The sequence below is a fragment of the Centrocercus urophasianus genome, unplaced genomic scaffold, assembly GCF_019232065.1.
Source record: "Centrocercus urophasianus isolate 14NV4802_14NV808 unplaced genomic scaffold, USGS_Curo_1.0 seq_17, whole genome shotgun sequence".
In the NCBI taxonomy this organism is placed as follows: domain Eukaryota; kingdom Metazoa; phylum Chordata; class Aves; order Galliformes; family Phasianidae; genus Centrocercus; species Centrocercus urophasianus.
In genome coordinates this window covers 14,767,851-14,795,475 of record NW_024884722.1, presented here as the reverse complement: position 1 = coordinate 14,795,475, position 27,625 = coordinate 14,767,851, and the positions used below count along the sequence as shown (strand labels likewise).

The 27,625-nt window shown below is 40.7% G+C and overlaps 1 protein-coding gene across 8 annotated transcripts in view; it reads right to left on the bottom strand.

Annotated features, from left to right (window-relative positions):
- Nucleotides 1-535: 535 nt before the first annotated feature.
- The window catches only part of EXOC6 (exocyst complex component 6), an 83,772-nt gene continuing 56,682 nt past the window's right edge, over nucleotides 536-27,625 (bottom strand). For 5 of the 8 annotated variants that reach the window (XM_042817751.1, XM_042817753.1, XM_042817754.1 and 2 more), the window contains 4 exons: nucleotides 23,912-23,985; nucleotides 2,411-2,523; nucleotides 2,138-2,149; nucleotides 536-1,671 (listed from right to left, as the gene is read on the bottom strand). In XM_042817751.1, coding sequence (XP_042673685.1) covers nucleotides 1,539-1,671; nucleotides 2,138-2,149; nucleotides 2,411-2,523; nucleotides 23,912-23,985 — 332 coding nt within the window. In that variant the 3' untranslated portion in view covers nucleotides 536-1,538. Of the gene's footprint in view, nucleotides 1,672-2,137; nucleotides 2,150-2,410; nucleotides 2,524-23,911; nucleotides 23,986-27,625 lie in introns of those variants that run through there. The other 3 variants (XM_042817752.1, XM_042817755.1, XM_042817760.1) reach the window with 2 other exon arrangements.

Below are 27,625 nucleotides of genomic sequence, written 5' to 3'. Positions count from 1 at the left end.
AGGAGACGGCGAGCGGAAAGGCCCTCCCGGCTGCGGCTGCGGCCCGCCCGGCCCCGCTCGCCTCCTGCACCCGCTTCTCCCTTCGGCCACATTTATATAGATATTGGCCACTTAACGCCCGATCCACCTTCGCAGATGACGTCTGCCCTGCATATTTAAGCAGCGCAGCTAAGTGCGGTGATTGGAGCTGGAGAGCCGGGATTGATGGAAGGGGCGCGGGGCGATCGGGGGCGGCAGTGGCTGCTCCCTGCGGGCTGGCCCCTCGGGGGTCTCCCCTCACAGCCCGACCCGACCCGACCCGACCCGGCCCGGCCCGGCCCAGTCCAGCTTTCCCGTCTCAACCAGAACCGGGACGGTTCCCCGCTGCGCCCCGCCGCCGCACGGCATCACGGCTCGACCCCATAACGCCCCGGTCCCACTCCGCAGGCGCGGTCCCGCCGTCGCGCTCCGAGGTAAATGACTGGGAGCCGCGCGGCTCCCACCGAAGCGCAGGGCCGAGTGCGTGTAAACACATGAAATCAAAGGCAAACACGAGTAAGGTTTATATTACTGTATTTAGACGGTCAATAACTTAAAAATACAGCGAAATGTACATTATTTTTACATTTGGTTTGTATCTGTTAGACATTTTCCTCATGTCTAAAATTGCCAGGAGGTGACTGCACGGCGCCTGGCCTGGGGCACTCCATGCTGGGATGGGGCGTTGGGACCAACAGAGGCAGCACAGAACCAACAGTGGCAAATCTATTCCCTACCCACGCCCTGGGGAGAGCCCAGGATCTTAAAAAGTATGGTTAGAAATGGTCACCCTGAGGAACAGAACCCAGAAAGTCACATTATAAAGAACTCAAATGGTTATTTACAATCAGAAACTCAAGATTAAACTCTTTCAGAGAACAAAGCCTAGAAGTCCTAACACTAAATAAATACCAAGCCTAGCACTTGGGGAGTTCTTAAAGGTACCAAAAATCAGAAGATTTTCTCATACCTCCAGACTACACAATTCGGTAGATAAAATGATGTCCAATCACCTTAAGGCTACTATACATTTAATGCAGGAAAGTGACAGGCAGTACCTGGATGTGGGGATCTCAGCACTTAAAAACAAACAAAAAACAAAGAAAAGAAAAAAGAAAGAAGAACAAAAAAACCAACACATTAAATTAGGATTCATCCTGAAACCAGCCATACGGGATCACTTCTCAGATAATTCCTGCCCAGAGCAACACTGCAAACATCTTGTCTGCAGACACTTATAAATAATGTATTTACAGTTCAGCTGCCCCATGTTCAATGTGATAGAGCTGGTTTTATTGTACAGTCTCATTTTTCACCATTTGTTTACAATATACAAAATAGTTTTCGATCCGTTAAAAATTCGTACAAAGAACATTTGCTGAGGGCCCCACATCTCTGCCGTGGGCTGCGCTTTTCCTTTACCAGTCAAACAAATGTCCCAACTGAGAGCACTGCTGGGCAGAACGGGTGGCTCTGAAATACCTCTTGGTGTGGTAAGGATCAGCTCTGCAGCAGCAGGCCTATGTGTGCTGGGACATGCCATTCACCAGGCTCCTGAGCTGCTTCACCACAGTCTCAATCAGCTTCTGCTTGTCACGATCGTTCTTCCTGAACTGAGCAAAAATGTTGTTCTTTTTGCTAGAGTCTCTCATTCTGGAGGAAAAAAAAAAGGGGGTGAGGGGAGGGAATGGTACTGACATGTTAGAAACACCATTTGAAAAGGGAAAACCTGACTACTAAAATAGGTTTCCTTTCTACTTCAATAGGTTTCCTCTCGTTCCTTTTCTGATCTCTGTACTATAACAAACTGAAAGGTTAGGAAGTCCATTATCTGTATGTTCTTAAATTAAACCTCCGGCACTCAGAGCTCGCAGTAACAAATATTACTTCCCAAATCACATTAGGCAAATCCCACTTCAGCGCTGCTGCCCCTACAGCTGCGTAAAGAGGGAGGAAAACAAAGATCCGAGTGGAACGGTGGCTCAGGGCCGAGCTCAGGCTGCACGAACCGCCCCCGGGCTCTACTACTGAGCTTCGTTATTGATGGATTTTAAAACGAAGTTCGGAAAACGTAATAAACTGAAGAAAAAATATTCGATAAGAGCTAAGCGGTACATACCCTCTGTGCACTCTGCAAAGCGCAGATCGTCACAGGGAGGAGAGAAAAGAGAACACCGTTAGAAAAGCCCTTCAAGCCCGCGCACGCTCCCGTCCCACCGCCGCTTCCCCGCGTGTCTTCCGGCGCGGCGGCAGCTCCGGCTCCACAGCGGCTCCGCGGCTCCCGGCCCCGGGCAGCGCCGCAGCCGCCGGGAGGGCGGCCCCGTTCCCGGCTCCGCAGCCGCCCCGTCGGGGCCGGGCTGAGCCCCGCGGCCGGCACAGCGCATGCACTTACTTCTCCAGGAGCGTGAGGGCCGTGCTGGGGTTGACCCGCAGGTACTTGGAGGTGGCCTGCCCGTAGTCGGCCAGGTAGGTGGACCAGTCCCACACCATGAAGAGGTCCAAGAGCTGCGGGAGAAGAAGCGGTGAGCGGGCGGCAGCCGCCGGCCGCTCTCTCCCCGGGGCCCCCTCCTCGCCCTCCGCACGGCGGGAGGCGGCGGCTCGGGGCCAGGCCCAGCGGGGGATGCCGGCGGCCCCAGCCCGGGTGATTCGCCGCGGGGAGGGAGAAAGGGATCGCTGCTCCCGGCCACCTAAAGGAGAAGCTCAGGTAGTCTCAATTAAGTGAATTAAAGAACCCCCGCTCGGGACTCTCTGTGGTGACCGATCCCTACACCTCTGTCCCGAGCGCACTTTTGGATCGAAAAACTCAACTGCTTCAACGGTGAAAGAAGAAAAACCCTCCAAGTAGAGATAAGCACGCAGGCCCGGCCTTTTGCTCGCAGCCCCGGAGCCGCCGCTCGGCACCGCCGCCCGATGCCGGCCCGCAGCAGCAGCCGATGCCAACGGGGCACCGCCGCGTTCTCCCGCAGCCGGCGCCCGGCCTCCTCACCCCCCTCGTCCCGCGGCTGGAGGCTGCTCCGGGCTGCCCTGCGCCACAGCAGCACCGGTTTGCTGTTGGAAGGAACACCCCTCCCGTTCAGCATTTGCTTCTTCTGCCTGTAAGCCAGAGCAGGGCCGCTGCAGTAAAGACCCAAGCACCAAGCACTGCACCTTCAAACTTGCATGCTTCCGTTCTCCTCTCCTTTCTGAACCCTTAGGTTATTTTCAAATAAAGTGTCTAATTTAATTATTTTCTAATTAATATATGTAATAAAATGCTTTCTGAACACAGAGTAACACTTCCTGTGGCACAGGTACTGCAAAGTCCTTTCAAAGTCCTACAAAAACATTACAGACTTCAGCGACGTCCAGATTTTACATCTGAACACCTCACTTGGGTGAAAGGCATATAAAAAGCAGGGAGGCTGTTCCATTCTCTGCTGACTACACATCCACCATAGCTGTCAAGGTCAAATGCAATCAGTTCTTTCTCATAACTGCTTTCTCAGTATGGTCACCATCAATTTTCCTATTGATCTGTGGAGAATATGCTGTCAGTCACTAAGCAAACAGAGCTGGTGTGAGCTATCAGGCTCTGATAACCCAGGAATTAGCGGTATTTGTGAAGCCCCTGCCCTCACCACTGTGCGTTACCTATCCCTTACTACCTGTGCTGAGACAGCCAGCAGTGCCCAGTCCTCACAGAGGCTGTGCAGTAAACTCCAAACCACGATCAAATGAGCAGAAAGTGGGACAGTTGGACAGACAACATGAGCGGAAGATAAAGCTGACAGCCACAGGCACACAGGCTAATAAACTGGAGACTTCATGTTTCCTCTCTCTCACAAAGAAGCAAACAGAACGCATGAATCAATTACCACCAACTACAGAGCCACTTGCCACTTGGGATCCACATGGAGAAGGTCTTTATAAAAGGACCACACTGATGTTCTTGCAGCAGCTGTGTTCAGTAAACCAAATTTGTAGGGGTAGGAAATATCCCCATTGCAGCACTGACACTGTGGTCTTCGTACCATCGGTGTTTGAGTCACTCAGTGACAGTGAGGGTGGAAGGTCAGACCTACCGACCAAACACAGTCTGGCACGTAGGGCTCCAAAGGGGCTGCAGACACTGCAGAAGGTTGCAGGCTGCTGCTGTGCACAATTAGGTACGGTGGTTCAGTCCCCCTGACAGCCACAGTGCCGTACTGTGGCACACTGCTGCACTAATGGGCTCTGACAGCGGTACTGTACTGCAGGTGGGCAGGAACTGCTTGGTTCTCTCACGTCTGTGTTCCCCTGCATCTGATGTGATGCTCAGCAGCATACAGCCCATGTGGGCAGAAAGGCCTCTCTTAAGGTGGGATTGTCTTGAGCACACACACACGAGCTGGAAGACAGCCTATCCATCCAAAGATGCTGACAAGTGTTTGGACTACTTCATATAATTCCAGCTGGCCTACCTAATCCTGTGATAGTTAGTAGAGGGTAAAGATACCTTGATCTTTATGTACAAGACTCTTGAAAGATAACAGAAGAGCATGAAGATGCAATAAATAAATTTTTTTTACCACATGCAAACTCTAAGCTGCGTGGAATTTATCGTGAAAATTAACACTTGGCCATCTTCCTCAACAGAAGGAAAAAAACACCAAATTCTTCCCTGTATTTATGCTGTAATTTCACTTACAATAGATTTACATTGAAATGATCTTACGATGTGACAGGGACTGGGCGTGGGCAAAACCACAGGGAGAGGGAACTGCCTTTGGTGGTATTACAGCGTTCAAGGTGAAGGTATAATGGAAAGATTTTGTGGATTTGGCTTGATGTGCTGACATACTCTTATTGCAGAGATGTAACATTGGGCAGATGTTAAATTCCACTGAAATAAAAGAAGGCTGTAAATCTATGATGTTTTAAAAACTGTGATTATTACTAATGCAAAAAAAAAAAAAAAGTATTGAGGGCAAGTCTAACTGTAAAGGTATTAATTTTGCCAACATGTATCAGCTACAGTAACACAAAACAATTTGGGGATAAAAGGTGAGGTGAGCTTGTCACAAGGGCCTCTCCATTGGTCCTGTGATAGTTCTTGTTGTGGCAACCAAAATCAATCTGTTAGAGGCCAAATGAAAGCAATCACTCCCTATTGCTATTTTATCCACTAAATCTGCTATTACTGCGACAATAACTGAAAACAGGATGTGCTGTCCAGCAAGCAGTATCCCATAATGGCATGCTCTGTAGTAAGAGCATCGGCAATAAATACATTTCTGCCTTAAAATAAATCAACATCCATGCTGTAGCACAGCACACTCGCACTGCTGGCTGCTACTTCCTTGAGGTTAGAATGTGCACTGTTTGTACTTAAATTACAGTAAAAAATAACATTTTATTTTGTACATGCATCTCTTCATACTTAACATGTACAAGAAATCCTTCAAACAGGACAGAACCAAACCTTTCCCTCTGCTCTCAGGGGCAGGGCAGACCATGGGCTGTTAGCCAACCACCTGCTCACACCCAAGGATCCACCCATGTCAGAACCAACTTATACAGCTAAGACACGGTGAAGCGCCTATTAAGGCAGATATAGGTGCTCTGCTACATAAGAACAAAGGTGCTCTTGTACTCTCTTTATCCCATAACAACCATGGAAAATAAGAATAAGCTAAGACAGGCAATGCTATACCTGATAATTTTATAATGAAGCAGAATATGTTTCCCTAGGAGCATGGGAATAGTTCTTAAAGCCTTTCTGACTGCAAGCAACTAACTAGAATTTGCAGATAAGTGTGTGCATTGGTGAATCATTACCAAGAAAGAAACACAGGAAAAGCTCTACCCACACTCAAATGCAGTGTCAATCGACTGTCCCCTGCTAACATTTACAAGTAGGCAGGCTGTACACCTATTCTAAAAGTGAGACAGAAGGGGAAATTTCACCCAGCATCTTGGGAACATCAGAGCTGATGATCCCAAGGACAACATCTTCTTTTCACTGCATATTAAAGTGCTGCCCTCTCCACTACATTATTAGCCATGTATACACAGATCAATACACCTCAACTTGAGGCCTTTTGTTGACATGCTACACTTGAGTGATGCCCTACAAGCCTTGGATTTTCTAACTTTCTGTATTTGCCTACGTGCTTCCTAAATACCTTTTTACAAATCTAACATAAGCTTTCTCTGTTGGAAATAAATACCACCTCAAAAAAAAGGTGCTTATTCATACTTTTGCTTACATAAAAGTAATACTACATAATTTCTTATAATTCTATATGATCATATACTTTGTTTTACAACAGTCAATGTTGCCTTTTTCTATAAAAATTGTTTTAAACACAATGATGTTGTTGTAAAGGACACTAAATTACTTTTCAGTCAAAAGAGGTCTTACTTCAAGACTTTGATAGCTACTGGCTTTGGTTAACACAACACAACACAACACAACACAATATTGATGCCCCATGGGAAAAAATGTCTTAAGATTTAAGGGGCAGAATTCAGGTTTCAAATGGGTTGCATCTATAATTCAAGTTCAGAACTCTTCCTTCCCCCAAGGTTTCCCCAGGGTGATATGACCATCTTAGGGTAGAAATTAATGATAATCATTAGTCAGTAAAGTTTTGTTCTGTATCACCCGTACCCAAAGCCCTCAGTAGCTCACTCTTATTCCTGTATTTAGGCCATCTTGTAATTACATGAGAATTTTAGGCACTTGGTAACGGTCAGACTCACCCATCCGGCCCTTTCAGCCCTGTTTGAGCCTCTGTCACATCCTCAGATATCATACAGATGCCCTTTCCTTTTTACTTTGGGGCAACTGTCAGGAATAATCTTGGGAGATAATGCGACTTTGGGAGCCAGCTGTCCGCAGAGCCAACACCGCGGCAGAGATGGGAGATGACGATGAGGGCTTTGCAGGAGGAAATGGGGTCAGTGTCCATTCAAATTTTTCTAGACAACACACAATGTTGTCTAATTTAAAGTTCTCAAGATAGCTTAGTATGACATGGAGTGGTGCTGTTATCTCTTCTGAAGTGTCACGAGTGTCAGCAAGTAGCTCTGGCTGGGCAGCAAAGCACCCACGGATCAGGAGATGGAGATAAAAATGAGAAGTTGTGCATCTAACATCCAGCTCACCTTCCTGTAAATTCCAATATTCCACCAAAAAAAGAGTAATTTTGAATTAAAAAAAAATAATTCCGAAACACGTCACTGTTGGTTATGTCCTTCAGACCTCCTTTCCACACTCACAAGTCGAATATTTTGCATGCTGAGCAGCTTATTAACCCCTAATCACCCAGTTACTTCTGGACTCCACTGCATGTGTAATTACCTTCTCTCAGGTACAATTTGCCTGACAAAATGTCAGAACACTTGCAGCTTAGTTTGCTGAAATTGATAAATGCTGTCTTTCCACAGCCCAGGGGCATAATGAACAGGAAAAAAAGGCACTTATGGAAACACACAGAAGTGGATTCATGCCAGCAGAGCTCCAGGCCTGGGCCACATCGCGGCCCTCTAAGTGAGAGTGTGCATTCGGCCTGCTGGGATGGGGCAGCCACAAACCTGCCACCCACAGCAAGATTGCATGTGAATTTCAAATTAAGGGTGGGATTAGATCCGTCTGGGAAATAAGTATCCCCCCCAAAACGACCGACAAATGAAAAAAGCAAGGGTGAAGCAACGCAGTGGAAGCTGATATTGTAAAAGGCCATCATACGTGCTCAAGTAGAAGCAATACTACTGAGACTCTCCGGGAAAGGGGGGAAAAATCAAAAGCAGATCCGGACAAAATTCAGGAAAAGCAAAAAGGGCAGGATTGTTTTTTTTAACAGCTTTGCGGTATCCGTGGGCTCAGTTGCTCCTGATTTCTGCTCTATGGTGTTTTCAGGTTATGCACCCGCACACTATGGGGAGTGCAAAAAAAGAAATCCTTACCTGACCTCTGGATAACCCAAACAGGAGATTAGCCCATTTCCAAGCAAAGCAGGTTGTCACACTGTTAGGCCAATTGCTTCTATTGACACTTTGCATAAACATCTTACACAGGGTGATCAGAAAGGACTGTTATGCCATTAACGCTCTTTTTATTTTTTTATACCTAAGCCTTACAGAATAAAGGCCTTTCTGAGTAAGGGATAACAAAAGGGTCAAAAGGTCACAAACATTCTTTTAAGTAGGTAAAAATCTGGGAAGTTTGGATTCGTTGAAAAGTGCAAATTAGAACCTTTCTGCATCCTGCGGCATTCCAGCACCGTCAGCTTTTTCTGATTTTACTTCTATCAAATCCGTTGATCTTCTTAATTGCGCATTTCTACTTTTACTTTTAAATACGCAAATGCTAAAAACTTAACTTCAGGAAATAGCAAGCTGTCTAATCTTCTCAGCTAATCGGTGATCTGAACAGATTTAGACAGTGCTGTTAAAATCCACACGGGGATCGGTGTGAAAATATAGAGAGCTTTTGCTGAAGTCGTACAACTGAGCAGTCTCCTAATGTACGGTTTGCACCTATAATTTACACTGCCTGAGGTTTGCACTGCGTACAGCAAAATATTCTATATTTTCCTTTGTTTTGTTTTTGCTTTGATCAGAGATGGAAACAATCTCCCTTTAATAGCATAAAAGCCACCTGCTGGGCATTGCAGACTACAACTAATTGGTAAATTCTTTGAAATTTAGATATAATGGATTTTGACCTCTTTAATTAAAAAAATCCCAAAGGTTCGAACACTGGTGAGCTCTGCTGGGAAAGCAGTGGTGCCAAGCATACGCAGCTGCAGGCTATGGCAAACCTCTTTAAGAGAGAATACTGAAATAACATCACACATTTTTCCTAGAGGATGCACAGCTTTTGACCTAGAAAAAAAAAGCCTCGTGACCATTGGCTAAGTAAGTCACTGAAATAAAATAATAGCAAGTATATTAATAATACTGTTAGTAGTGCTGGAATTGGGAGGGGACTTTTTCATTTTAGAGACAGTAAACTCACAGAAGCCATTCACAACCATCCCACTCCTCAAAATCCCTGCCAGGAGCTCACAATGTACCTACAGACACCTTCTATTCAGAAGAGCAAATGAGTTTGCTGACTGAAGAGAAAGCATGCCAATCAGAGTCCTTGTTTCATAATTTCTGACATAATGCTAACCTTTCAGTGGAGCTATAATCTCATCAGCTCGTGAACTCTGAGGCAACACTGTCTTCCTTTTGTTAAAACCCTTATTTATACTCTGCCCAGCAAAAGGGGGCCATGGGCTACGGCTGGGACTCACTGCAGTAACATCACTATGAAACAAAGTCGCTTTCTTTTTAGAAAGACAAGCACACGTGAACATACATTCCACAGGTACACACTTATTTGCAACGAATTAACAAAACCCCTGCAGGAACAGTAAGATAACATGCCCACTAGTTCACAACATGCTATCTCCATTTATTAAAGCTTGCAGTCCATGAAAACACTAGATTGGAACTAAAACGCAAAGGACCGAAGTCAGAGCGGCACAAAGACAAGCCTTGTTCGTGCTAAACATTCCCCGTTTGCAAAGGAACAACGGAAGTATTTAAGATACAGGTATCTAAGTCTGCCTAACAAGGAGAAAAGGCAGCGCCTGCGAACCGTGGGCTACCAGCGCACCAACCGAACGCAATTAGCACTCCATCAGTCGGTGCTCCTCACTGCTGACAAATACCTTGTTAGTCTGGTTAGCAAGTCTGCCTGCCACTTGCCAAAATATTTGGTTTTATTTACTCCTGGTGACTTATTTTGTGAACGTGGTGAATTTTAAAATCCCCCCTACCGATCACATAACTGGAATAACACACTCGGGTCTTGTATTTCAAAGTGTAAATTGATCTCTTGATCTGCGAATGTCTCCCTATAGTTCATGCTGCCCTTTTTCTGGATTGGTAGAACAAATGCATTTTCAAAGCGATGGTATGGGGACTTAACTATGCAATTCCCATTAGTGTCAATGGGGGTCGCAGGCTAAATTCCTACGCGATGCTTTGAAAACTGAGCCCCGGATTTTCAAAGGAAGGATAGTTTGTGTTAGAAAGGCGGTGTCTTTCAGTTTTTAAGCCCACCGCGTTTCAACGCGCTTGCTTTCTCTGTCTTTCTTTTTCTAAGCACTAAGCACTCGGAAATTGTGCCTAAACTGGGTACACTTAAACATTCACAAGAATGAGGCAGTTTTATATCTAAACGCTTACATCTGTTTCAAATTTATACGTGAAAATTGTATTTGTTGGGGTACAATCTTTGACACATTTGTAAGTGTGTAACAAGTAAACGCCGGGGCTATGACAGCTGGACCTCTGGGAATTGTTGTTATGCTAAGAAAAAAGAGAAGTTTCCTGTTTTTGAATATATCCTTTATAGCCTAAATTCTCCCCAAGGGCTTCCCTAAAACCTGGACCTTCAGGCACACTCTGAGATGCCTGGTCTTGTCATGTATGTAAGCCAAATGCATTCTGGATTTTTTGGCGCTGAAATGAATGTAGGCTTGCCTGCATACACTGCTGAAGCCACGTAAGCAAGCTTGTTGCTGTTATAACAAAAAAACCACTCCTGTCCTATAGCTTTAACAAATCTCATTAAGACATCAAGGAGCCAAAGCTGTAACTTGCAAAGAAAGTCACTGAAGTAGTCATTGAGGCAAATAGCCAAGCCCTATGCAACATACAGTATCACAAAAAGTAATAGATACTCGAAGAACCTTTGCTTGATTACAGTGCAAATGTTTATTGTAAAGCTTGTTTCTCCTCATCATTAATGAGTAAGCTGGCCAGTAGCAAAAGAGCAAAACAGGCCAGAGTTTGAAAAGCAGAAGCCTGGCAGGCAGTCAGGCTCCAGAGGGCACAGCTCTGGCCAAATTGCTCCTGTCCATCCCATCAGCCTGTACACGCAGTCCCTTCAGACAAAGCATAATCTATGTCAGTGGCAGAATGTGCGTGGATTAAACACTGTGCATTATGCAGTGTTTGGGTTGGTCAACAGCTTTTTATTTTTGAGCTCCTGACGCAGAGGCACACTGGCAAATGGCACGCAGGGAGTCACAAGTGCAGCCCCAAAAACAGAGCTTCTGCTTCTGATCTGAACAGGTATTGAAAATATCATTTTAGCTGTAAGAATCAAGAAGTCCTTAATATATCACAGTTGCTTTTACAGATGTCGTTTTCATTTTGCTCCTGTTTTTTTCTTCCTTTTTTAAAATACGGGTGTGTTAGTAACACTTAAACACTGAAACTTACCGGGAACGCAATGAACTTGAGGTAATTTTTACATCACAGTTTAAAAAACACAAATCCTTTATTAGCAGTTTTTTCCAATAGCATGAGACTTATAACAGTCTTGTTTTCAACCATGTGCTCGTCTAGAATCACAAAACTTTGTGTAACTGCAATAAAATTTAAATATAGAACACCTGCCATGGTGTGTTCTGGAACTGAACTCTCTTGTCCCATCTGCCATATTTCCAATGCAGCAGTATCCACATGAGTAACTATTCACCAAAGCTCAGTACATATACTATGCTACAAAAAGTCATTACTTGACAAATGCTGTTTAGAACTATTCTAAACTGCCCTTGTGTACATGCACATTTAATCTATACCATCAAGCTGCTGTACTCTGGGACTAAACATCTGCAGCGTTCTGCTCAAGCATAATTGCAGCTGCAAGTTTAAATGTCAATCTGATTACTTTTAGTTTTGAAGGAAGGAGTTTCTACAGCCTGTGAATGCAAATGGATATCTACAGGAAGACAAGGAAGTATGGCACAGCTCCATGGCATCAGACCTGCAAAGATGAGCAACTTCAGCTCTTTGTATGAAACTGCAGCTCACAAAACAGACCCAGGAAGCATCCAGTCTAGCTCCTCAGAGCCAGCTATTGACTGGTAGGACTGAATGTTTCCTTTTCCCAGCTTTCAAGTCATCCCTTGTCGTGGACAAAAACACCAGATCAAATAGCATCTCAGGAAAATACTGAAATTACACTGTTGAGAATATTGAGGCTTTCAACCTGACAGGAGGCTATACATAGTTTATAGTATCTCTTGACTGCACAGCACTTGGTTTCAACAGAGTTCAGTCATCTCTAGTGGGCACTGACAGAGGACACCTCTGCCATCCTCTGTTAGGCAGCCATCAAAGACTCCAGTATTTTACATCAGAGTTGATGTAATGTTCTAGTGTGGCTGTATTTGCTCTACCCTTGGTCCCCCTTCAAAGGCTGTGCCTCAGAACATGATCACAACATCCATGTTACATAGGGTCTACGTCTCAATATTAAAGAACATCTAGCACAGCAATGATAGTTGCAATTGTAAAAACACGTACAGCAGTAACACAAGTAGAAGTTTTAACCACATCTGAAATCTAAGACACCAGAGGCCAGAAAACAGCAACTTTTTTTGTTTGTTTGCATCAAAAAGAAAAAAAAAATCCAATGCAATCTGTAAGGCACAGACACTTATAGATGTCCTCACCATGAGTTTACTGTAAACAGATAATTATTTCTTCCAAAGTAGTGCATTCAGGGTATGCCTGCACACCCACCCTTCATAGCAGATGAAGTTACATCCCTGAGGGAAAGCTATACTAGACCTGGGAACCACTGGACAAGGAATTTCACAATCAGTAGCTCAGGAATGTAAATACAGACAAGTTAAGAGCAAAGCCCAAACCACTGAAGTTTCCTATTCTTTCACAGACAACCTTCACTTTCTTTTTCAGCTACTACAAGTTTACCTCCACATTTATATCAGTCAAATGGCTCTAAATGCATTTTAGCAAACACTGCAGTCCATATAAAATCACAGTATTTGTTGGGTTCTTTGTTTGTTTTGTTTTGCTTTTCTTGCCTAGATAATTTGGTTTAGCAAAGGTCTCTAAGCTTAGTAAGCTGCAGTAACAAGAAACCCGGATAACCCAGACTTTGTTTTTGTAGGCTATTTGTGAAAGATCTTGCTTTTCCTGATGCTATGTTCGCAAATGTTTTAGGAAAAATCCTTCCTGCTCAATGTCAATATTCCAATACTTTTCTAAGAAACATGCCTTCAAGAAATTATTCTTCCTAGAAGTCAATCTTTTTCCTTAGAATATGTTGTTTCTCATCACTTTTCAGGTGACAGTATTTCCTTAAAATGTCTCATCTGAAAAATTATTTTTACAATTGCTCTGGAAGAGAGAGAAAAAAAATCCAAGCTATGTAATACACAATTCTTAGCAATTACTCTTCATTCCTTAGCTCCAATAGATCTCAATATACACAGAACCTTGTTGGGTTATGGCACAATTCAGCCTCAAATGTCTCCTGCAATTTGAAAAGCTCTTCCCTCGATTTTATTTGCCACTTTGAAATGTTATCCCTTTCTGGTGAGTAATCCTGTGCTAGATTCTTTTCCTTCTTAAATGAACATTATTCTCACCCTTTATTGACTGACCACATCTATTATCACATGTAAGCAGTGTTAATCCTCCAGTAATTAACACCCTTATTAAAGTAATTTTAACTCAAAGAAGTTTAAATCACATTATTGGTTTTATTTAATTAAGTTTACAGAGACTGTTTTACATTGTCATTCGAGGTTTCAACCTGTGTCTTTTCAATCTACCAGATAGGCAGCCTTTCCCCATTACCTACATATTTCCATCTAGGAACTAGTCAAGGTTACTCTTCACAATTCACTTTTTAAGCCATACTCTGTGTCAACAGATGCAAGACTTATGCATTACACTGAACTCATGACCATTCTCTAAACTACCATTTGGATACGTATTTCAGTGACATTATCAAATTTAGGATGAAATCTATACTTCCACAAGACTCAATATCCTTTAGTGCTTAAAATGAATAAGCAGCTTTTACTGTCTTCAGAGACACTAAACAAGAGCAAAGCTTTTTTGTTTAAAATTTAGGCTGGCAAAAAGAAAGGAGAATCTGAATGCACAGAATTGTTCAGCACATGCTACTTGCAAACGTTTGGCACTTTTCCTGTTGTCTAGAGAATGTGTCAGTTTTTAAACCAGCATTTTTTTGTGTGTCTACTGCGTGTTCCTCTCTATGGGAAAGTATCTGGTAGCCTATGTGCTCTTACAGAGCTCAGGTAAACTGCTCAATTGACGTGTTTGACACAAGGTCAAAAGATGAAAACTGTCTTCTGGTTTAACTGCATCATGTTACACTGTGCCCTCTGGAGGAGTGTGGGCTAATTGTGTGCGCTCCTGGAACAATTCCTGGAGTCACGTTGTTGAAACCAGGAAAGCTTGCATTCTCCAGGTAATAAGGCAAGCTCATGTCTATGTGGACTCTATACATCGTTAACTGTGCACTGAAAGTCCTTTCTTTCCTCGAGTGAAAACACCTCTTTGAACTTCCATTGTTTAAAAAAATGTCTGTTCTTAATGGGTCTCAGCATAAAGCACAAAAACGATAAACACAGAAAGAAAAAAGGATAAGAACAATAAAGTGCCTTTATGGAGGCACAGCATTTTTTTTCTCTCTTCATTACATCCTTCATGCTATATCTTCATTTTTTTCATCTTTTCATCTTCCAAAATCCATTCTTTCCTTTTTCCCATTTCTTTGCATTTCTGTTCTTATTCATTCTTCCCCTTCCCCTCCCCCCCCATCTTCACTCTATTATTGTGGAGTTCTCTAATTGTGCTGTTCTTTCACCAATAATACATGGGGGGTAAATCCTCTCCGAGAGTTTTTATAGTTATTATTGAGGTGAAATATATATTATATTGCATAGTGTATTATGTTGTATGATATATTATATTGTAAAGGCACTTTTGAAGATACAGTTATTTTCTAAGACACTATGGTCCAAATGAATATATAGTCATTTCTGAATGTATGGAAATGTATATTCCAAATGAACACTCTATCTATGTAAAGGTTTGTAAGCCTTGAATTGTGAAGGCATATAAAACAAAGAAACAGAAAAAAACCCTCCCTGCCTCCTTTCATTCATTGCTATTGTTCTGAAGCAGAGAATTCCTTGGCTTCCTGGATTCCTTGTTGTATAAATTCTTGATTATACAGAATTTTCAATTGTCCCTGTAGTGACTCTCAAAGAATAGCTGGATTATCTTTCTCATTTTACAGAAGAATCTGTTGCAAAACGAGAAACAAAAAAAAAGGGGGGGAGGGGGAAGGGCAGGATATTCTATTCTGCCTTTTGCCTGTGCTGGACAGGGAATTTACAGAAGGGTTGGAATCTAAACATACTGATTGAAGCAATTAAAAACTGAGGGTAAAGCTGTAGGTTTAGGTGGCTATTAGTGCAGCCCAGCATGTACTACTAATAATGAGGATATTACCTGCTTAGCTAAGGCTGGAACAATTTTGAGGCAGAAATTACTGATTACACTGAAGCAGCTAGCAGCTCCACGGCTCCTTGATGGGTGACTAGGGCTCATAGATGCTAAGAACACAAATAACAAGTAACCTGAAAAGCAACAATTTTCTTGTGTTGTTCATTTAACAATGCTCATTCATTAGTCATAGGAACCACATACCACCCACAGGATTCAGAGGAAGTCCTGTGGAGCTGGGGGCTCCCACACTGAACTCCATCCATCAGCTCAGAGCCATAGAAGGGCCCAGACACAATGGCAGAGATCCTGCAGCAACTGGCTGTCAGCAGAAGGACAACAGCTTGATATAATGTATTCCCAGACTCTAGGAAAGTCAGGCATTCAAATCTTGCTACAAGTAAAGCCTTCAGTTTGCATTTATAGCATTTCTGGTAGGACAAAGATAAAGGCAAGCTTGAGCTGGCGAGCAAAGCTGCCAGGAAAAAATGCCAGAGAAATGCTTCATTCCACTAAATAGCTTCCACTGCATGGAATCTACATCAGTGACTCAAATAAAGGATAAGCAGGGGTTAATAAATTCAATAGACAAAATGGATCATTTTTTTTATATTTCAAGTAAAAGATCGAGAAATTATCTGAAAGTGAGCCCAGTGACAACTTTCTACTAACAGGTATTTGTGCAAAAGAACAGAAAAGACTTCTAATGGAAATCTTTTTTCTACCTTTTTTCCAATGGAAAACCTTTTCCATATAAGGTTCATTTTTTTGCTTTCTCTCATAACATCCTTGGAGATGCTGCAGACTAAAACTTGACTACTCCATAAGTAGTTTCCCAGAGACATAGCATGAAAGTTATTGAAGAAATCTAATATTTCATTTGAGAAAACAGTGGCTTTTTGGTTCTGGTATTACAGACAAGGCATAACTGGTATACGCACTTCAACTTCTGAGGATACAGCTATAGTGCCATTTATACCATAATCTCAGAGAGAATTCATCTGCAACTAAGGGATGAACTTTCTTGAACCAAAAGTTCTCCAGAGATATGGAGTATAATAATAACAGCTCTGTAGGTTTTGAATGGATTGATTCCTTCCAAACATTGTCTTGTGAAAGTATTATTGATTCTGAAAGATGATTAATTCTGACAGCTGGTACTTATCAGACAGGGACTCAGATATATCCATCTAAAGAGTCTTGACAAGGAACTTTTGATATCTGCCTTGATTAACTGCTCCAGTGAAGTTTTTATTAATTTATGTGATGGCAGTATTTACAAGCTGGAACTCCGCTGCACTGCTTATGAAAAATCAAGTGTTCCACCTGCACGTGGCAAAAAGATCAACAAAACCCTTTGCTATCTCAGCTCTAAAAACTGTACATTCGACTAACTACAGCAACCTTAAGCCTTGCTTAACATACTATCTGCTGCAAACATAGTATCTCCTGGTCTCAACATCAAGCTTCATGAATTCTAACATTTTCTAAATGATTTCTTGGCAGCTCATCTAACCTGTGCATATATCTGGTTTTGTAAGTGGACAACTTAGAGAAACTGTGTCCCTTAAATGAACTAGGCCAAAGGAACAAGAAGGAATATTTTTTATTTTTGATAACTTACACAGTTACAGATACCTAGAGCACTCTTTACTGTCAGTTAGGAGATGCCATTTATTTTATGCATTGCAGACTTCAGTACATAGTCTTTAGTGCATATTCTTTGCACTTTTTTTCTGGAGAAATTCTCTGCTTTTTGACAGAGATGGAGTAGTGTATCTTGTAGCTAAACAGCCACTTGTACATTGTTTTAGTAAGGTAAGCTATTGATAGGTCTCCTGAAGAGAAGTAGTAGAATTCATACATTGAGATTTTAAAATCTATTTTCAGGTATGCTCCTCATGCCAGTAAGCCAGGATCTAGCAAAACCTGGTGCAGTATCAGTGTGTTATTTGCACTCCTCTGATTAAATAGGGGCATTCAGAAGCTGAACTGGATACAGACCATTTTGCAATGGATTTGATGAACAATTTAGTGTCCCAAAGAACACAGATGTAATAACTGGCACGTGTGCCTTTAGCTCCTGACAGCAATGGGGCAGGAATACCTACTGCCAGGAAATGACTGACTTGCCATCATGCTTTGATTATCCAAATTCTTATCAAGATAGTGTATCTAAAGCTGTGCTTGGTGTTGACCCTCCCCACTGCTAATTTCTGTGCATTTGTTTCCAAAGCTTCCTAATTCTTACCAGCTGGCAAGTATAAATCCCATCCCAGTAATGAGCTGCCTTTTGTGTACAGAGCACTGATTGAGATCTTCCTCAAAGATATCTACACACACAATTTGCCCTACTGTGATTACCTACAGGCTTTGCAGAGCCTAGGCAAAAATTCAAAAGCAGGAGTTTCCTTTGGGAAATATAAATGCATACAAATTCTTATGTTTGTCAGAATAATTCTCATTTAATTGTAAGACTACAGTACTCAGAAAATGCACTGTGTATTCTCTCGCAAGCTGGATAACATATTTATCACACAGTCATATTCATAACTGTGTTATTTGGAACACAAGTATGTATATGCACGTTACCCAAGTATGACACAATTAGATGAAAAATTGAGCCATACAGTGTCTCTGCACTGTTCAATGTGTGGACTAAAGTCCTCTTTCTTGCTTTAGTAGGGATCCAATTAATGGAGAAGAAGGCCAAGAAGACTTGCTTCCTTCTCCAGCAAAGTGAGGGTCTGAAATCCGGAGAGGTGCAGCTCCTGTTTTGTTGCTGTCTGAAACTTGAGCTCCTTTCTTTAGCTGAATAAGCAGCATTGCACTGAAAACTAGAGAAGTGCAAATCCCATTACATAGCACCCTGAGGCTGGGCTTCATGTTACAGATGTAACATGCTCCTCTGCTTGTTCAGAGAAGCTGGGGAGTGAAGGTGGGGGGAGAAAGGGATCAGTACGCATTGTGAAAGAGCCTCTGTGAAGATGAAAGTCTCAACAATTTCCCTCAGGAAGGGGAAGATGAAATATTCAATACTACCTGATAATTAAAAATTCAAACCACTGTCTTATGAAAGAGAGGCTTACTTTTATCTTTAAACCATGAGGATTTTAAAGTCTTATTCCTGCACATACAGTTAGTGACTTCTCCCTCCTGGAAAAACCTAATGGTTTCTCTGGTTAAGACTTGTGGAGCAGGGCCCAGGGGTAGCTAACTCATTTCAAAGCCAAGGCAATCTGCAGGAACAGGATGCCTGTAGAACCCATGCCCTGAAAGAATAATGGTAGATTCTTCTGGCAACAGCCTGCAACTTATTCTTTGACATCTACTGAAGGGCAGACAACCCAGTGGCTGAGATTGAAGTCCAGCAATCTCTTCCACATTTTCTACTCATGAGTCACTACTGAGTTTATCAGGACAGCTCTCACTGATGAATGAGAAGCAAATTTGGGTAACAGAAGAAAAGAAAGGTTATTAATAAGAATTTTCAGTTTGAAATAAACTTACATCTGTTGCATGCAGCTCTACTGTTCAGAAGTTTAGCAGTATTTCTTGCACACCAGAAAATGCATTACAAAGTAACTGGACAAACAGCCCAAGAAACTATTAATCCAGTTTCCATTATGCTTTGCAAACAAAAGAAAATGCACTATGCTGTTAAATATGATATAAATTTTTAGAAGAAAAAGCGTATTGTGCATTGAAAATTACTTATGCTTATGGAAATGCATGCTTATTCACACACATATATAGAAGTCCGAGAAATGTATCTGCTAATGTTTCCACGGCACATTATTCTGTATATTAACTGCATTGATCACATTACAATTTTACATCTAATGTGTGTCTAATATTATCAGAATGTTAACATATACAGCTGAAAAATACTTCCCTCATCACCTCTGAGGAATTTAGGGACTGTAAACTACATTACCGCATGGGTGGTGACTCCTGTGGTGGTTCCTTAACTTGGAAATTCCTAACCTGGTGGTTACCTACAACACCTGATTCTGCTTCATTTCAGATGGCTATTCTTGTTGCAGGAACAGCACTGACAGCAACTAGAGAATACTAATGTCACCTCCTAAATTGCCAAGAGAAAACACAGTTATCTTCACACCCCTGCTGAAACAAGAAAATTTCACAGTCATCAAACTAGCCTAGTACTTCTCTGACATGAATCAGTAGAGGAAGACCTGTCTGAAACTGAAGCAATGGTCACGTTGGAGAGAAGCACGAGAAATCACTTGTGAAGTCCATGGTAAAAAAAAATAAAATGAAATCGGCAGCTTAGGCTGTAACTGTGCAGGCAATGATTTTATTTCAAGAAGAGGCATTTATTTCCTCTCAGGTAGTTAAGAAGCATGAAATTTGCCCTGGGAAATTACAGCTACTGATACAACATACAACCGGATCTGTAAGGTTACTACTAGGTTATCATTATTGTCCACTGCACACTGCATGGGCTCTCCAAAGAGGAGCACACACATTCTAATATTGAGGCCTTCTCCCCACAGTGTTTAAATGTGCAGGACATCCAAGAAGCAGCTGCCTCACATTCCAGAACAGTAACGCTAATTTTTGGACACTAAAGAACAGAGCATAACTAGGACAAAACTAATTCATGGAGAAGGCAGAGACTAATTCAGGTAGGATGAACTAAGACTTTTTTACTTTCAAAGGTTAATTCCAATTGACCTAGGATCTGAAATGGTAGTAAAATCCCCGAAGTTCATTCCACTTCATCTTGGGCCAGTGCACTATTTACCTAGGCTCCCTATATAGTCAGTAGCAAGAGATTATCTTCAGAGAGCAGTGCAGGTCACAGGTGAGCTGGGTCATCTTCATGAGATGCCAAAGAGCATTCTCTTTAAAGAGTCACATGCCACTTTGATAATCGCCTTGATGAGCTGGCTTGCTCCTCAATGCTTTAAGTAAGGGAGATGAAATAGTGCACCCAGGTATGACCTCAAGTCAAACCTCAAAACAAAAAGCATATGACACAATTACAGCTGTACAGAGATGTGTAAATGTGGACAGAAATGTTTATGTATATAAATTTTCTTAACAGCTGCTTGCTGCTTTAGTAGCTGCTAAATTAGCTGGAGCTTCAAGTTTTTGTATCATGGTCATTGGATTCTTAATTAGTAGAGGGGATTGTATATTAGTATTCTCTCTGCAGTAAACTTTAGGTAGCTCTCTAAGAAGTTTCTGTATGTTATTCTATGGTTCTATAGCCACTGCCCGTGTTAACAGGTCTGAAGTACAATACCTTCTTATCAGCGCAGGGATGATATTACATAGTTACATACATCCTTTGGAGGATAATTCATAGGCTGTCATGCAATGACTTACAGTGATGCAAAAGCCAAGCAGGTTTTTGGCTACACTTGTGACATATCCATCCACACAAAGCAAATATAATGGACTATTCCATCTTACGTCAATCACTTGCACAAAGCGGATTGTCTGAATGTGAAACTATCCTGGATTAATTTTTCTGGATTACATCATGTGACATATAAGTTCTTAAATTCCTCAGAAACTGTGCCCTGCTCCAAAAGGTTTCTGTTTTGTCTGCCAAAAATAAATAGCAGAATACAACCAAAACATTTAAATTAGAAAGAAGTCTATGCACGCAAAAGTCTTCCTCCAAGCAGAAGAAAATAGAATGGCGAACAAATGCACCTTTTGTGATTAGCCAACTGCATGGGATAAGTCATCTCTGTAGGATGCCGGGATACTGAAGTTATGGGAAGAGAACAAAAATCTTTATTGACCAGGATTTCTCCAGATTAGTAAGCTTCTTTAAGGAACACATTAAGTATTTACGGAAGTGTAAGAGGAGACAGTATAAGAAGAAATAGCTGCTCAGAGAGGACGCTGGGAAGTGCCTGCCCCATTGCTATTCTCAGCTTCTTGCAACTTCCTGCAAATACTGTGTTTTTTGTTTTTTCAGAAGCAACTCTCTCATGTCAACTTTCTGTTTGCTCTTTTGCATTTGTGGGAAGAAGGAAGGAAGCCTTGCAGGGAACAACGTACTGTTCATACATTGCCTTCAGGAACTGTTAGGATGAAAATTCTAATGGCAATTCTTTTCAAATCTGCTTCTCTCCCTGCAGTAATCATTCAAATGTAGCTCTTCCCTCTCTTTCTTCCAAGCTTGTTCCTCGTAAGTCGCTTTACCTCTTTAGGAAAATGTGCTACAATATCCTACTGCCCAATCCTCATTAATCTTACACATTGTCTTAGTACAACACAGAGAGAGTAAGCTGTTGTTGAGATAACTGGCTTCCATTAGCAAGCATGTGATTGGCAGGACGATAAAGTCTTTTCCCTTGCAGGTCAGCTGCTTTTTAAGAAGAGGGCAATCCTGCTGATCCATCTTTTAGTTACAGTCTCTCACTGAGTCCCAAATCTCTTGCCTTTTAGCTTTGATACGGTTCAAGCTTTCCCCCTTGTATCAGCCCCTACCTGTCATCAGCTCCTCTGTACCAAACAGCCAATATCAGGAGTTTGACCTCAGGGCACAGTCCGGGTGGGCAGGTAAAACCTGACCACTGGACCTACTTCCTTATCTTTCATATCCTGCAATTCATGAAGAAGTATCAAATTCAAACTAAAAAACAGAAGCATGACCTTTTATAAGAACTTTCTGAAAAAGGCTCTGTTGCTTTTCTAAGTATTCTTGAAAAGAACTGTCATCCACTCTATTAAGATAGAAATGGATCACAAATAAGAAAGAGATGGAAAACACTGCAAATGCTTATGAAATGCTAAGTGTTATTTTTAATGTGGTCTTGCAGTATCTAACCACTTTTGGTAAAACATGCAATGATATGGTAAAAACAAAACAAAACAAATATACCAGACCTGTTTATATGTACGTGCTTAGATTGCAACCTACACTTCTGCTGTTTATAAAGCTTTCAAAATCAATACTATATCCATGGGATATAGAGTGTTCTCTACAAAATGTTATTTGCATCAAGAGAATTCTAAATGTAAATTGCTAAAATAAACTGACTGCTATCACAGGCAATATAATCCCTATTTACATGATATGCTCAACAGCTGGTACTTAATACATACAGAATATTATTTATTTCCCATAGCAAGTACGTGCATACCCTGCATAGCTGCATATGCTTCTGCATAGCTGGAAATCACATTTTCCCTTGGAACAAACATAGGCTCCACAAAGATTTATAATGCTCTGGCAGATGAAAGAAATGATGCCAAAAATCTCTCAACATTCTTTCCCTTTAAGTAAATTGTCTTTGTACAAATTGGAATATGTTTAGTCAGTTCTAACACTGATAATAAAAGGAGAATAAAAGAGAAACCAAAAGAGGAAGGTCATTAGTCAAGGCAAGATTTGTACTTTGCCAGACTTAAACTATCAAATATGTTGAAGTCTGGTGCTCCTAGTATTTAGGTATCTCATTAATGAATCTTATGGCCATGATCCTACATTCTTTTCAGACAGGCTAGGCTTATCCCGTTGTAGATATTGCTCATTATGTTATGTACTGCTAAGAATATAATGGGCAAATCAAGCTTTAAACTTTCTCATTTAAAAATATACTTAGTCCTTTCCAATTATCAGGAGAAATCGGAACACTGTTGCCAAGGGAACTTTCCCTTCTGAAATGCCTTTCTATTATCTTACTGTGAAAAAGAAACTACCAAACTATTAAAAGCAAACATGTTCTTACTACATAGATAATTTTGCATTTCTACTCTTTTCTGATGACTATGACAGACACATAATGGTGCTGAAAAATCTTATCAGCATCTGCAGAAAGCTAAAGAGCCTCCTTGCGCAGCTAATGTTCCATTTCACTATTTAAATAACACTTTGTACTTGAAATTTTGTGAAACAAATTCTTTAAAATTTACTTCAAGTGTGAAAGGTTTATGAAAATGAATTACTATGGTTGGATATATTATCAGAATTCAGAGAGCAGGGAATAGAAATGACTACATGAAATTAAGATAAGTTAACTTTAGTCTGGAAAACATCCTTCCTTTAGACAAGAACTGAGAAAAAGTGTTTTCAATAGCAAGGCACTTTAACTTAATTTTGGTATAGAATAAAGATCAGCTGGCTGGAATAAAGTGACTTTCTAACTGTTTAAAAGAATATGTACTAAGTAAAGGAAACATTAATACTATGCTTGATTCTACTCTCCAGGGAGTCATTCCCTAGAAAGGAACAATTGCTCAGAATGAAACAATAGTAACAGCACACCAGGGTAACGTGTACTCTTTCAAAAAAAAAAAAAAAAAAAAAAAAAAAAAAGTATTGCAGGATCTTTACAAAACAGTCAGGACCAAAATTCAATGTTACATCCATGTAATAATACCACCAGTACAACGGTGCCCCCCAACACCACCTTGAAAAAATAGTTTTATACTAAGTAACAGGGAGTAGTGCCACTAGTAACTGCTTTTCAAAACCAATTACATGGGAATGCTAAAACATGAAAGGTTCTCAAATTCAATAACTCCAGCATTGGTCAAAAGGGGAAATTAGTAGGATAAAAAACAACAACTAGTGTCTTACTTGTCTGAGGTCGATGAAAGCTAACTGCAGGGTGTCTCCCTGGAATCCTGGCACAGGCTCAGAACTAGCAAACACTGCAAGAAAAAGATCAAAATTATGGATGTATATTTTTTATAATCTAACATAAAAATTAGCACTATGCATTATAAATGATAGCTAGCATTAAAATGAAATCAGTTTGATGCAAACACATTACAACTATTTAACCCACCCTAATTAAAAACAAAAGAACCAACAAACAAAGCGTTCCAAGAACAATATCTTTAGGAAGACATTTAGGTTATAATTCTAAACCAGCAACAATCTTACAAACATTAAAGCCAACAACTTCACATTTTCAGCCTGAGGTGAGTGATTACTGAGATATTTTGAAATAACACCAATTCCATGGCTGTCAACATATTTTCAAACATCTGCTTTTGTTACAGCATCTGCTCTATAAAACACCACCTCTATCCAAACAGCAATGAAAGATAATAAGGTGAGAGCTTGTTAAATGTGTGGACGACAGGTGGAAAGCTCTAAGTGCCACAGTCAGAACAGAACTGAAATGTCTGTTCATGACAATGAACTTCTGCTCTTCTTGAACCCAAAAACAGACTGACAAAATTGGAAGGTAAAGCTATCAGCTAAGTACAAAAAATAACACATACGTATGAAACAAACCAGCTATTTATTTAAGTTAGGAAACCTCAAAGATTTTCAAACCTAAAAATTAATGATTTTATTATTTATTTTATTTTCATATGCAATTTGAAGGCAATTAAAGAAAAGTCAATAATCTATAAAAGGGTAACATCACAGATTTCTGTTATTATTAAGTGAAAATAGTAAAATTAGAAATTCATTAAAACTACAAATCCCCAAAGTAGTACATCATAGCTAAACTAATAATCAAGAAATATCAGAAAGCATTGATGCACTGTAAAGAAGTTCAATGCTTTCAGGAAAGAGAAAACAACAAAGCTTTCCATCATGCCCCCCTCCTTTGTTCATGTCACAGAGAGCTATCAAATTAAGACTTCAGCAGTTTCCCACTTCCTTCCGTGAAAATCACATGAACACAAGCTCAGCAAAATGTCCTGACATTTCAGGTGGCTTCAGGATGTACTCAAAAGAAGCACTGATGGGATGAAATTTTATAGCCGACATATTGAAAAGTATCCATGTCCAGGCACTGCCTTCTCTTAAACGTAAAGAAGTAAAAAGCTGTATGATGGTAACATTTAAAAAGTTGGAGATCAGGCACAATATGGCACGTGCTATGTAATCAGTAGTCTTATATATGATCAGAAGGCCTGCTCATGAACTCCATCCAGCCCTTCAGACAGCAGTACTTCAGTAGACTAATAACCAAAGTCAAGGAAGTCATTAACTGTGTGCAAAAAGATGAAAAGGAAACTATCACTGACTTACTGCTTCTCTTAACACAAGAAATAATAGACAATGAAATAAATGGAGAGAATGTTACAAATCAAAATACTTTTTCATAGAACACAGTACATTATGGGACTCATTCTCAAGACAGGTTGTGCGTAACAGAAATACAAATGAGAAACAAGTATAAATGTAAAAAATGTATATTTGTAATACAGGCCGTTCCACAACAATTAAACAGAATAGTCTGAATACACTGTTCATTAAATCCCTATGTACTGCTGGAAGATGGATCTGCAAAAGGAGGGGCCACTCAATAAACAGCTGGTGTTTTATGATCTTCTCTAAATACTGTCACTGATCATTGCTAGGGACAGGATGCTTGGTTAAAGGGAGCCTTAGCCTCACTCAGTTGGTAGTTCTCATGTTCTTATCCCAGTCACACATTCATAAGGGACATTCACAGAAACACCCACTGCCTTATACATCCACTCACGTAAGACATTCTACTTCAAAAGAGTTGAAGAGAATTTTTCTTATGCTTATTGTCTTAAGCAATCAACAAACTGGATACTGCTCATGCAGCTAACATAGTTGGGAATTTACCCTAATATATTTAATAATGCAATATTTTTTTCACTAGAAAGCACCTACTACTCAGGTAGCTACAGAGCAAGCATGAAAGGCCTCAAACTAAACTACTGTCTATGCTCCATTCTCTTTAATTACAATTTTTTGTTATAAACTTATTTATGACACTGGGGGCATTCATGATAACAACAATATTTATTCTTATATTTGGGTCATTTTTGACAGGTGACTACAGCAGAATTTTCTTCATTATTAAAATTTCATGAGTTCAAAGGGCAAAAAGATAATCTACTTATGGTAACAGTCAGACAGTCCCACTCCCTCAGCTCAGGGCTTTCAAGTTTTGCTAACAATTTTACAAAGCTAATTAAATATTTTCTACTGCACAGCATTTTAGGAAGATATTATAAGAACAGGATTAACATTCTTAATGTCTTTGTCCTAAGGGTCCTTTTCCAGATAGTAATGAAACATTGTCATATATAGATCTTTAAAAATATTTACCCCCTACATTCATGTTAATCTTAAAGAGGATTTGGAGGGGTAGGGGGCTACTTGTTTGTTTACCTTAGCATGCATAAAGACATTCAGGAATTTTACAATATCTGAGAGTGAAAATGCAAAGATCACCATCAAGACTACTGAATACAAGGGCAAACAAATAACTGCTTGGCAGTTTGAATTAGAAACTTCAATGCTTTCAGAAAAATAAGCTGAATATATGCATTAGATGAATCTGCTCTTCACAAAGATATTGCTATAACCATTTTCCTTGCGCTTTGTTAACATCATGTTGTCCTTTTCTGAGTATATAAGGCTGGATATGTGGTAAAATGTGTGGTCACAGCACACCCAAGCTCCTCACTGTTAAGCACAGAAATACAGTCCTTGTAACAGCCAGTTTGGAATTTATAGGAGGCAGAATCCAATGGGAAAAAAAAAAGAAAAAAAAAGATTTAACAATACAAAATGGGCTATGAGTTAACAGGTACACAAGTATGGTAAACTTAAATGTTGCAAAGATGGCTTTACTCTATTTTAAGCATTTCATTTGCTCTTCTCATTACATTTTGTATACAGGCTATATGTGAACTGATATATATATATGTATATATATATGATGATATATGTATATACATATATATATATATATATGATGGATATCTTACGAGAAAGTTTGTGTCTGCTAAAATAGAATTGAAGACATCTGCGAGTAGTAATGAATTTCTATGCACTTCTGGATTTATTAACAGGTCCCTTCATTGTATTCTCTCAAAACACAGTCCTTTGGTTATCATTCATGTATGCTCTGCTGGTCTGGGAATTCAGTACTTATCTTACTTTCTGACAGTTTGCAGCTCAATTACAGAAATTAAAATCAGGGCCAGACTTTGGATCAAAAGCTGAATTAGAGCTTTCCTCATGTCATAGTATCAATTTTCAAGTAAAAGGCAGAGCTGCAACTATACTTTTAAATGAAGAGCAGAGAATGGGCAAATACTGGAGCAGTCTTTGGCCACTTTGCAGCCCTGCTGGATGCTCCAGCTGTTCAAACAGGCTGAGGAGAGCCACACTGAGAGGGCCACCAGCTGCCAAGCCCCAGCCCTCCCCCAGCACTGCCAGGCATCACTGCTTCTCCTGCTCCTCTGCTGCCATATGTGGCCAGCAGATGAAGGATGGTCTCAAGTGAGCCTAGTTGACCTGGCCTTGTATATGGAAGACAAGCAGGTAAAGTGAGGGGCCTCT